The 12,510-nt window shown below is 32.2% G+C and overlaps 2 protein-coding genes across 4 annotated transcripts; one reads left to right on the forward strand and one right to left on the reverse strand.

The window, feature by feature from the left end:
* Nucleotides 1-277: 277 nt before the first annotated feature.
* Nucleotides 278-4,603, forward strand: LOC111315645 (IAA-amino acid hydrolase ILR1-like 6). Its single transcript, XM_022917535.2, has 5 exons — nt 278-850; nt 1,574-1,699; nt 3,323-3,637; nt 3,725-3,853; nt 4,030-4,603. Exons 1-5 carry the CDS (start codon nt 350-352, stop codon nt 4,393-4,395), a joined length of 1,437 nt encoding a protein of 478 aa, XP_022773270.2. The 5' UTR covers nt 278-349; the 3' UTR covers nt 4,396-4,603.
* Nucleotides 4,604-5,095: 492 nt separating this feature from the next.
* Nucleotides 5,096-10,266, reverse strand: LOC111315646 (delta-aminolevulinic acid dehydratase 1, chloroplastic-like). Of its 3 annotated transcripts, none has more exons than XM_022917536.2 (13): nt 10,055-10,266; nt 9,348-9,674; nt 8,862-8,973; nt 8,553-8,626; nt 8,250-8,318; nt 8,093-8,176; nt 7,913-7,982; nt 7,491-7,546; nt 6,938-7,059; nt 6,466-6,537; nt 6,290-6,371; nt 6,126-6,203; nt 5,096-5,444 (listed from the first exon to the last, which is right to left on the reverse strand). In XM_022917536.2, the coding sequence occupies exons 2-13, from the start codon at nt 9,651-9,653 to the stop codon at nt 5,283-5,285; spliced, it is 1,287 nt and encodes a 428-aa protein (XP_022773271.2). In that variant the 5' UTR covers nt 9,654-9,674; nt 10,055-10,266; the 3' UTR covers nt 5,096-5,282. The 3 variants fall into 3 exon arrangements, with proteins under 3 accessions (XP_022773271.2, XP_089605568.1, XP_089605567.1); XM_089749442.1 differs by lacking the exon at nt 10,055-10,266 and adding an exon at nt 9,938-10,020; XM_089749441.1 differs by lacking the exon at nt 10,055-10,266 and adding an exon at nt 9,879-10,014.
* Between the last annotated feature and the right edge of the window lie 2,244 nt (nt 10,267-12,510).

Here is a 12,510-nt window from a genome sequence, read left to right on the forward strand (position 1 = left end):
TAAAAACAAAATAATTTTTATTCTTTTTTTTATTTACGAATAAAATTATGTCTATTATTTTTTATTCTTTTTTTCTTTACCAATAAATTTTTTAAAGAGGAAATGTTAAAAAAAGAAAAAACAAAATAGCATCGAAGGCAGTGCTTCATTGAACCAATCTCTTCAAAATTCAGTTACTTTTTATTTTATTTTATTTTATCTTACATCCATGTTTTCCAACGTGACTAATTCCCTGTCCCTTTCACTCTCTCTTTCCTTTTCTTTGCCTTGTCTTCTCATCCTTTTTTTGGAAACTCTTCCTTCACTTTTCTTTCTCTCTTAATTTCTTTTCTTTTCTTTCTCTCCAAACATGAATTCTCTAAAACCATATGTTTTATTTTTATTCTTAATCTTTATACCCTTCCTTGCTAATAATTTTGTTGTTTTTGTTAACTCCGTAACTTCTTCTTCGTCGTCGGATAATGAATACACCACTTTTTTCGACGCCATAACTTCCATAAATTCAAAGGCTTCTTCAATGTCCGATAAGAACCAAAGTTCTTCGTCTGCTTCACGTGCTTCTTCCAGCAGCTGCGAGGTATGGGACGTGAACTGCTCCAAGGCGGTGTTGGGACTGGCCCTGAAGCGCGAGAACGTAGAGTGGATTAAAGTGTTGAGAAGGAAGATACATGAGAACCCTGAGCTTGCTTTTGAAGAGTATGAAACGAGTAAGCTGATTCGAGCCGAGTTAGATCGGATGGAGATTGAATATAGGTACCCTTTGGCGAAAACGGGTATTCGGGCTTGGATTGGAACCGGTGGCCCGCCCTTTGTTGCCATCCGAGCTGACATGGATGCTCTTCCTATACAGGTATAGATAGGTTTTTTTAGGACGATTTTTTCCAAAAAAATATGTATACATATACGTTTGTTTATAATTATATACATGTATGTATGCTGATATACATGCATGTACTTCTATAAATATATGTACATATGTTCAGGTACTAGGTAGTTGGTACTTTTGTAGGTAAGAAGAAAATGAGGGGAGGTGGTTCATGAACATTGGATTTCATTTGCTGACAATATTTTGGACTTTGGAAGTTCCGAAATTTTGAGGGTTTTTGTATAATAAAGTTGGAGTCAACTACTTTCCTAATGGAATTTAAAGGAGTGGAAATGAACCACTAAATGTTTTGGAATCAACATAAGAATATTAAGGTTTATTAAGAAAATGAAAAATTGAGATTATCTTTTTTTGTTGCTGATTTGAGATTTTTTTGTAGGATGGATGAATTTATTGTCATGTAAGTACAATATTTTCTGTTTTGCTAAATTATATTATATGGATAAATAATGATAACAAATATAACAAAAAAGTGTACTTCTAATTAGGTATAATAAATTATAAAATGTTCATTTCTTAAGATGGAAGTTGATGAGATCTTCAAATAAATTCGGCGCATTGAAATTTTCGACAGTCAAGACCATGGTTAAATGAAATTTCTTCCATATCTTAAAGAAAGGTACTTTACTTTTGAGGTTGCATATAGAATATTATGGCATCGTTGATTTTTGGGGTAACTTACTGTAGGAAGCTGTAGAATGGGAGCATAAAAGCAAAGTTCCCGGGAAAATGCATGCTTGTGGGCACGATGCACATGTTGCAATGCTCGTTGGTGCTGCCAAAATATTGAAGAATAGAGAACACCTTTTGAAGGTTTGATTTTTTTTTTCTTCGAACTCAACACCTTCTGTAAAATCACCAACTAGTCTCATCTACATGTTTCATTGAATTTTTAATAGTAGATCATTTCATGTCATGAATACACTTTATTTTTCTTAATTCTTCCTTATGCAATGGATGCATTGTAAATCTTCTTGGTTTAGGCCTCGTTTTAAAATCCAATCATAAAATTTAGCGTTTGTTGATGGGAAACGCTGCCTTTTGATAAAGGGATTTATTTTGTGTGGACATCATTGCTTGACTGAAAGTGAAAGGATTGGTTTCCTGGCTGACTAGTCACCTGGGCCATCGTGGAGCTATAAATGGCCTTTGGTAGTTTTCTTGTTTTGCTGTATTTGGAAAGAATTATGACACCCCTTTTGTCCTCTACTTTTGCTTTCACTCATATAGGCAGATTTCTTCACATCCACATAAAGGTGGTCAGTCTTCTTGCTAAATGAAATTTGGTGTTGGGGTTGTCCAGAGAATGAACTTGAATTTATAAAGAAAAAAAAAATGAATACTGAAGCCATATCCATACTGTAATTCATCTAGATTTGGATCCAATTCTTGTTCAGCCTATTCATCTATTCAGAGGGTTTTCAATTTAGAGAATCTCCCACTTTTTTTTTTCTTTTGTCCAAGACATAAATGATAAGCTACCAAACCTTGAACCACTGTTTTTCTGTAGATGTTGAATTGTGGAACTGCTTGTGTAATAAATATATTGCTGCTTTCTGCTTAACATTTTTCATTTTGTCTGTTCATTTCGCTTGGTACAAATCTAGAGCTTGATTCAAACCTTTCATTTTATCACATTGTATGGACATCATTGATTTACAAAAAGTTATAAGGGAGATTGGCTTTCAGATGTTGAATTTAGATGCGACTTCGAAGCTGTTTCATTCAGTTCTATATCATATTATATTAGGACACTAGGTTAATGGATTGTTCTTCTTCTGCATAATCAATCTCATCTTTCCATCTCTACAATCTGAATCTTTAGAGGTTAAGAAAAGTAAAAAATATTGACGAAGTGGTAAACATTTGTTGCTTAATTAGTATAATTAATCTTTGTTTCCAAACGTGCTTAGGCACATAAAATAACTGCATGAGTATATCATGACCCTGGGAATATTGAGAAAAACCCTTAGATAAACAAGAATCTTTTGCTCAAGGAAGAACTAAGATTTAGATCACTTGATTTATACACCTATGTTAAAAGATGATATCCAATAATTTTAAAATTCAAATATCACCGCCGGTAATTTTTTTCCCGACAAATAAAAGGCTTAAAAAATTTAATTTTCACTAAATGGTAGCCTTATTTATTGGAAGAATCTTCAAAGTAATGTTGAAGAAGAATAATTTCTCCCCCACGTTTTGTTGCCTAGTAAAAGGAATTCCCTCAAACCATGGTTAACTTCTTGTAAAAGATAATATTAAAAAAAAATGTCGTGGTTCCAAAATTAAACAAAATTTGGTTGGAATTCAAAAATCTTTTAGAGTCTTTAGACAGTGAAATAAACCCAATTTGATTGTTTTATAATGTTGAAGCTTTGTCCTTATTTACAAAAAATAATTATTTTTTAAAATTTAATCCTTTGGCTGTCTCAGGGAACTGTTGTACTGCTCTTTCAGCCGGCTGAGGAAGCAGGAAATGGTGCTAAGGGGATGATTAGAGATGGGGCCCTGGAAAATGTAGAGGCCATTTTTGCTGTCCATGTCTCTCATGAACACCCCACGGCTATAATTGGCTCAAGGCCTGGTCCTCTGCTTGCCGGGTGCGGCTTCTTTAGAGCTGTGATCAGTGGAAAAAAAGGCCTCGCTGCGAACCCTCACCACTCAGTTGACCCCATATTGGCTGCTTCATCTGCTATAATTAGCCTACAAGGAATTGTTTCTCGCGAATCAAATCCATTGGACTCCCAGGTTTTTCTTTCTCCACCTTTAACGTTGTTTTTACTCTTGATCCTTTTTCATATTTCTAACTCCAGTTCCATCTTGTCTGTAATGAAGGTCGTATCTGTAACTTCATTCAATGGAGGCAGTGATCTTGATATGATCCCTGACACGGTGGTAATTGGAGGTACCTTCAGGGCTTTCTCCAATTCCAGCTTCTACAACCTCCTTCAAAGAATCGAAGAGGTTCGTCATGCTTTTAATTTGGATTCTAATCCTAAGTCCAGGCTGCGGTGACGAATTCAAGAGTTTTCTTCAAATTTTGAAGGAATTTTTGAATGGTTTTGCCTTACTTTTATATTTGGATCCGCCACTGCAAGCCTGGTTTTCCCCATCTAACACACACGTGACATGGAACACAGGTAATCGTGGAGCAAGCCAGTGTTTTTAGATGCTCGGCAATGGTTGACTTCTTTGAAAAAGAGTACACAATCTATCCCCCAACTGTGAATGATGACAGAATGTATGAGCATGTAAAGAAGGTGGCTACTGATTTGCTCGGACCACCAAATTTCAGGGTGGTCCCTCCAATGATGGGTGCCGAGGACTTCTCCTTTTATTCAGAGGCGGTTCCGGCAGCCTTCTACTACATTGGCGTGAGGAATGAGACCTTCGGGTCTACACACACAGTTCACTCGCCATATTTTATGATCGATGAAGATGTTCTTCCTTTTGGTGCTTCAGTTCATGCCACTATTGCAGAAAGATACCTCATTGAGCATGTTTAAAGAGAAGAGGCTACCTCTCGTATATCCCCCACTCAACTGAGCACAAGATTATTCGGAGTGCTTGCAATGTGATGTTCTCTCAGTAATTTTGGTCTAGTTAGGGTGTGGTCCTTCCAAAGGGCAGGATTTGCCACTTTGGCAATGTAAAGAATTGAATGTTTCGATGTTCAATGTTTCAAGTAATAGTACTCTACATTCAACTTTTCTGCAGAGAGCATTAAGTTTGCAACAACCAGGCCCAACACACCAAATTTTGAATGACAAGTGCTGAACACTGCTTCACAATTATGAAAATCAGAATATCCATTTCCTCTACCATGGTTTCAGAAACCTACCTAGCAAGTTGATCTCCCATGTCTAAAAGCAAAGAGGTATTTACCTAATCATACTAGATAAATCTCTCAGTTCATGTTTACAAGGTATAATTCTTGTAGCTTTGTGATTGTGTTCATAACCATTAAAACATAAACTAAGTGATTTTTATCGGTATAATCCATAAATTTATTGTTTATGCATTCATTTATATACATAATTTATAATGCATTATTAAGTACCTCGGTCCAATTTTGGATTAACATTCTCAATACCTACACCACACCACCAGACCTACACTTCAATCAAGTTTAGTTCTAAATTACTTTCTTCTTTTGAATATGCATCTAGAATTACACTCAAAAGAACAGAAAAAGGATACCTATCATTCCAAATTTCACTTTGATTTAGATATGACATAGATTGACAGCATTTTATTTTGATTTACTTGAGGTTTACGCCAAAAACTGTTAAAGTCAAGCATTCTATAACAACTCCTGCTCATTCTAACATCTAGCACTCTCAAATAGAAAATTTCGTACCTCAAGCTTTTTTTGCACAATCAGCCAAAAAGCTCACCCGCCACATAAACATCTTGCAGCTTGCAGAGCAAAATATGTAAGGATGATGTCAGCACCAGCCCGGCGGAGGCACATCAATGATTCCATCATAACCCTTTCTTCATCAATCATTTTGAGAACACCACCAGCCTTGATCATCGAGTATTCACCAGAAACCTGGGCAACATAAAAATAAAAATTTAAATTTAAAATTTGATAGAGAGGCTAAAATGCGAAAGTATACATTTTTGGGGAAAAAGGAAAAAAGAAGGTACATTTTTAGAAAAAAAAATTACGTTTGATTAAGTCAGCTACAAATGTATACTTTAATGCATCACAAGAATTTACAATTTAGAAGAGAAAAAAAGAATGTCAAAAAAAAGGTCAGGGCAGGTAAAAGCTTGCTGCCTTTTCTTTTCTTTCCTTTACGTTTTCCCCATGGCTAAGTTTTGAAATGCAATTCATGCGTCACATTCCTTGCAGTGCTACATATAAGAATACATAGAGCTATGTGTGTGTTACAACTAGAAGCAGTCTTAAAGGACATCCACCAAACCCACACCTTTTCCAAAGCAAATTAAGGAATAGTTAATTGCTAATAAAGACATAATCTTGAGTATCTTATACAAGAATGGTTGGGTTCATGCAAAAATAACTCCTTTTAATTGTTTTTCCCCTTTTCTACTATTCTTATGCCATCCTATCTTTCTTCATCCTTCGTTCCATGAAGTATGAATTAGGTACTATAGTGGAAAACTCATTCCTCCAATCTTGTGAAAGGAAAAAAGAAAAGAAATTTACAGAAATAATTTCATTAACAGAATGGGAAGAAAATGCAGGACATTTTAAAGAGAATACCTGGTATGCAGCAATAGGCAAAGCAGATCGATCCCTGAGGAGTCTTATGATATCCAAATAAGGAAGACCAGGTTTCACCTATGATCCAATTAAAGACTTCATCACGAAGGGAGATTTGCCATTAATCAGAAGAGCTCAAAGTTTCTAAAAAAAGCCATACTAACCAAAAGAATATCAGCTCCTTCAGCCTCATCTTCATGAGCCTCAACTAATGCCTCTCTGTAATTCGCTGGGTTCATCTGATACCTGTTGTTAACAACCGAGTTTAACAATCAAATGTGAGCATCAAAAAATTCCCATGACAACACATAAAATGCAATACAGTCAAGTGAATTCATACGTTTTTTTATCTCCAAAACGTGGATTGGAGTCCAGTGCTTCTCGAAATGGACCATAAAATGAACTTGCATATCTGTTATGCCAGAAAAAAAATCATAAATAGTGACAACAGATTTCACCCAGGTGACCAAGAATAACTGAGAGTAATTTCTGCCAACATATTCCATTTGCTCAAAATGTTCAAAGGCCAAAGAATAAGACAACCCATAATGTCTTATGCAGTTAAGTAACAGCATCAAAAGGTATATTGTCTTTGAGCATCCCGACAGAATGATATCACTCTATTTGCCCTCACAGCACTTTGTTTTTTTTTTGGTGGTGGGGGGAAGAAAAAACATGGTAAAACCTCTGCAATGGTTTAACACAATCATGGGTCTTTTACCATGCTTCAGTGAAACCTACTTTTAGAAACTGGTAGAGCTAGAAACAGACGTCTATAGGAATGCAAGGACAAAGATACAGAGTCAAATTACTTCGCAGTATAGGACATAATAGAAACATGGTGAAAGCCTTCAGCATCGAGGGCAGCGCGAATAGCTCCTACACGTCCATCCATCATATCACTGGGACTAACGACATCAGCTCCAGCTCGGGCCTTTTAAAAATACACCACCAAAAGAATCAAAACATAGTCAACCAAGACAAAGCTAACAGAAAAGGAATAGGACATAAAATAAGCATAAGAGACCTCTGCAAACGATTAGCAAACTCCAAATATTTCAATAACTAGCCATTTAAAGCAGTAATAGCAAAATTTTGAAACACTATTTACTCAAACATAAAGCATCAATAAAAAGTTAATCCATGGATATGTAGTAAGACCCATGGGTGGAGGGGAAGAGCACAAAATCACAAATGCAAAGACGATCACTGAAAACTTTTGCATGAGACATCAATGGCCACAACAAATGTACCACAAGCATGGCACGTCATCATATGCCATTACTGCATATAGAACTCTGATGACAACATTAAATTTCTGCCTAAGCGTAAATGTTCTAACAGTTAAAAATCTACAAAACTTACCTGGGACACGGCTTGCTTACATAATTGATGCACTGTCTCATCATTCATTATGACTCCTACAATGTAAACGAAACATAAATAGAATTAATACTTCTATGCACATATCTATTCAGAACCTAGTAACTTTACCTGAACACAATTTTCTTGACCAAAAAGGAAATTTCTCAACAACCAAAACTCGATGCTTACACAGCATTTTTGGTAAGGAAAACAAGTATCATTCTATGTTAACTTGTATGGGAACCTAGCAAACCAAAAAGCAGCTAAGTAAGATTAACGCATCTTTTCCAGGCTATGCTTATATCTTCAACCGAATCCTTTACTAATTAATTAGGCTTTTGGCATCTGTCTTTGAATAACATGTTTTAAACGAGATACTCCATTTATAGCAACCAAAAGTGTATGAAACATTTCTGTCTTACCATCTTCTCTGACGATACCATCATGCCCATCTGAGGAATATGGATCTAAAGCAACATCCGTGTAGATAACCTAATAAACCAATAAGTCATCACCATGTTTCAACACATAAAGCACCTTAATTTGGCAGTTCCATCACTATAAATAATATGCAAATCAGAGGATGAACTACATTTACTTACAAGGTCAGGGTATTTGTCCTTTAGCAGCCGTATTGTTCGAGGCACTAAACCATTGTCATTATAGGCTTCATCCCCTGAGGGAGACTAATGTGCAAAAGACCAATTACATTACATCAACATATCAAACAAAATAGAATTCTAGAGGGAGAATCAAAACCTTCAGAGCATCTGGAACTTTGGGGAAGAGCACAATACTATTAACACCAACATCCCGGGCCTTTGCTACCTGCATCAGATAATGCATACTTCAAAACAACTTCACAATTGACTGATTAAATAATTATACAAAATGCTTGTATATGTTTATAACTTCAACAATCATTAGAGCGTTTATTATCATAGTTACATGAAATACGTAAGTCATTAAAACATGACAATATACTGCTTGAGCAATAGCATTGAGGGGCTAATGCAAAACGTTTTGTGAAAAAAGAGACATTATCAGAAAGAGCTTAACAACCTCTTCAACAAGTCCATGTCTCCATCCAAGCCTATAACATCCTGGCATAGCTCCAATGGGTGTGTCCTCCTGACCTGCAGGTTTAAGGAACTGTATCAAATTAAATTTAAGCATATACCAGAAGGTAAGAAGAGAGAAAAGTATGACGAAAGTCATAGAAAAGAAAACTGCAACAATATAATATTCATGTTATGATATGAGGCTGCTTATCAGGGTCTTTCATAGAATTGATCCTCTTCGAATATTTAACTTATTAGCTTCATATTTTCACCAAAACCGGAAACAGACTAATATCCATAGAATACCAACCTTCATGAATAAAAAGTGGATATACGAAATTAGCAGGAGATATACTTGTTTCCTGGAATGATGCTCGCAATGCAGGAGACTGGCGGTTACGACGAGGTCGCCTGCTAAGTTGCTAACAAAAACAAACAAATGAGCAAAGAAGAAAAAAGAGTGCACCAACTGGCCTCAAAACCACAATTACAACTTGAATTATTTCATTTCATTGTCACGAATTGAAGAGATGTGAAGAACACAAGGTTGTTGATTAAATCTCATCCATGTCACAAGACAAGAAAACCAAACCTGTGAAGTTCCAAATACATACTTAAACAATCACCATTCAATAGACCAAACACTTGGCGATGACATTCCAAAACTAATCAGATACAATCGAATTAATTACAAGTTCATATCACATTACCCCTATTTGCATATAAATACAACTAATCAGCACTATACAAAGGGCAGAAGATAAATTGCATTATCATTTCATTTTCAAACACTCACAAGAGGGTGAATCACGGGAGTCCCAACAGGAGCAGCTGGCTTAGGAGGTACTGGAGGAGCTTCCGGCACATTCCCAGCTACAACAGCAGCCTCGCATTCTTCAATACTCATTTCAATCTTTTTCAAATGTCCATCGTGCCTTTCACTCGCCCTCACCACCAAAAGGCGATGAGAACGCTCAGTTATTGAAGTTCTACCAGAATTGAACCTTAAACTAGAGATTAGTCTCAGACCAACATAGTTTTGAGTATCAAAACCTTTAACTGAAGGAACCGTACAGGGAGCATTTACAATAGTAGAAGCCATAGCATTAGATCAACACGATCTCTGCAAAGTGCAATCATAAAAAACAGCACAAATCAAACAAAAAGGTTGTGAATTTTTACAAGAGTCGGAAGGTTTTTTCTATTGCTGTTGTTCTAATTATTCCAATTGCAATCAGCAGCAGAAAAAAGTTGCCAAATTAAAATCAAGAAATGGATAAAAAAAAACTCTATATAATCAACAAAAAATATAACGTTTCAGCCATACCCTGTTTGGTTGTTAAGAAAACGAAGGAAACAGAAAGAAAAAGTTGAACTTTGAATTACCCTTTTTTCTTTTTTTTTTCCTTCAAAGTTACTTGAGAAAACATAAATGAAATCTAAAGTTACAACCGGGAAAAAACAAAAGAAGAAACAGAAGGAAATTGGGTATGAAAATCTTACCTTATCTGATTGAGATAGAGAGAAAGCCAATGAGAAACAAGAAGCGAAATTGAAAGAGAAAGTTTATATTGTGATCTGTGGGCGCAGACAGAGGATCCCACACCGTTGCCTTTGTCCTTCTCTCGCAGCTGACAAAGACAATGCCCAGCAACACACCGAACACTCTCCTTTTTCGGCCGAACCAACTACTCTCTTGAATATGAAATTTTCTCAACTCGCTTTCTTGTCTTCACATTTTTCTTAGAAGACTTGGGCTTTTTTTTGGGGGGGCGTGTGTCGAAATCATCCACGATCTTTAATCTTGGATTTGTCTGTTGGACAAAAGAAGATTTGTCCAAATCTTTTTGGGCTTAGAATGTGAGCCAATGGCCCATTCAATGAAAATTTGATGTCCATTTTCTTAAAATTTTCGGCTTTTTAGTTTATTATTACTGACCCTTTTGAATTTTCATTTGTTTCGTACAAAATAATTTTTTAAAAATTAATTTTTATATTTTGATGTGTTTGTTTAATAAAAATATTGATTGATAAAAAATAATAATTTATTAATCATTGAAAAATGAAGCAATTTTTTAAAAAATTATCTTCTCCTTAAAAAATATAATTTTTAAAAAATAACTATTTATGAGTATAACTATTTATAAATGTGTTAGAGTATAATTTTACTCAAACCTTATACATGATTTTTTTTAAGCTCAAATTTAATTTTTCCCAACCCAAAATATTATTATATTAATAAATAATATTTGTATTTAATTTTACTCAAAAAATTAAAATATTAATATCAAAAGTTTTTTAATATTTTAATTTTAAATATTTTGTAATTATACTCGTGTAAGACTTTAAACATAATATTTTAAATTCAAACTTGATTTAATTCAACTTGAAATATTATTATATTAGTAAAAATATTTTATTTAATTTTAATTAAAAAAATTAAAATATTAGCATTAAAAGTTTTATAAGATTTCAATTTTAAATATTTTTATTTTTTATATTATTAAACATAAATATTTTTAATATTTTAATAATAAATAGCATTATATTATTATCTTAATAATAAATAAGAACATATATGATATTTTTATTTTCTTAATAATTAATGTTAAATAGTATAATAATATTGTTTTCTTAAAATGAATCTTTTTAATAATATTTTTATTAAATATATTAAAATATTAATATAAAGAATAATAGATAGTTTTATTTTAAATATTTTTATATTAATATAATTTTTTGATATTAAATATTATTATTAAAATATAATTATTCTTGAATATTAATAATTTTAATAATAAATAATTTTTATTATTTTAATTGTTATATTAATATTATTTGAAAAAAAAAAAAAACAAAGTTTCAAGAAAACAATCAAACAAAAGAAAATATTTTTCATTAATTTATCCAATTAATAAAAAAATTTTATATTTTCAAAAAGTATAAATATTTTTCAAAAAACATTTTCTAAAAATCAATTTTAGCGAAACAAATAGAGCCTAAAATTAAAATTTTCAAATTCAAACCTCAATCGTAATCTAAAAGACCAAAAAATAATTCAAATTTTATATTTAAAGCATTCATATCATATTATATAACAAAACCATAGTTAGCTTAATAATTCCAATAAATGCTAGAAACTTAATCTAAGAGTGATATATTTGGTTGGTCTCGTGTCAAAAAAGTTGGATTGTTTTAGAAATTTTTGAATGGAATCCTCACCCCATATTTGGTTGGATGGAATTAGGATTACATTTTAGCCTTTTTTCTTATGCCTTTTTCACTTCGTTGTTTGTTTTTTTTTTAGTAAAGAATAATAATTTCATGAATGTCAATTCCTTAAAAATAAAGAATAACAACACTTTACCCTCTCTTAAAATATTAAAACATTATTAATTTAATATTTAATAAAAATATTTAAATAATATAATATATTATATTAATATTAAATTAATATATAATATTAAAATATTAAATAAAATAATATTAAATACTAAAATATTTTTAAAAATAATATGAAAATAGTATTAAAATAATAGTAAATCTTTGTAAACTAATATTTAATATTATTAGTTTGATATGTAAAATTATTAAACAATATTAAATTTTATTAAAGTTTTTAAATATTTTAATTAATATTTAATATTATTAAATTAACAATGAATATTGTGGAATTAATAGTATTTAAATTTTAATATGATTAATTTAATATTGATATTTAATTTTTATATTAAATTATTATGAATTTTTATTCATTTTATTAATTAATAATTTTAAAAAAATTATAAGAGTAAAATGATTTTTTGAACTTATTTTTTTCATATTCCTTGAACTAATCAAACATATTAATATCAAAATTTTCTCTATTTCATTTTAATGAATCAAACTTAATAATAAATATTTTCTATTATTATTTTTATTTGTTATTCTCACAAAATATTAATTTTATTCTCCTTGTA

This window comes from Durio zibethinus, chromosome 20, assembly GCF_047325235.1.
Source record: "Durio zibethinus cultivar Kanyao isolate XHJ-2024 chromosome 20, ASM4732523v1, whole genome shotgun sequence".
NCBI classification, from domain to species: Eukaryota; Viridiplantae; Streptophyta; class Magnoliopsida; order Malvales; family Malvaceae; genus Durio; species Durio zibethinus.

Coding starts and splice junctions, on each gene's coding strand:
- LOC111315645 (XM_022917535.2), top strand. CDS start 350: ATGAATTCTCTAAAACCATATGTTTTATTTTTATTCTTAATCTTTATA. Junction 851..1,573: donor TGGATGCTCTTCCTATACAG/GTATAGATAGGT, acceptor AACTTACTGTAG/GAAGCTGTAGAATGGGAGCA. Junction 3,638..3,724: donor CAAATCCATTGGACTCCCAG/GTTTTTCTTTCT, acceptor TCTGTAATGAAG/GTCGTATCTGTAACTTCATT.
- LOC111315646 (XM_022917536.2), bottom strand. CDS start 9,653: ATGGCTTCTACTATTGTAAATGCTCCCTGTACGGTTCCTTCAGTTAAA. Junction 7,547..7,912: donor TGGTATCGTCAGAGAAGATG/GTAAGACAGAAA, acceptor TTTACATTGTAG/GAGTCATAATGAATGATGAG. Junction 5,445..6,125: donor TGCCTATTGCTGCATACCAG/GTATTCTCTTTA, acceptor TATGTTGCCCAG/GTTTCTGGTGAATACTCGAT.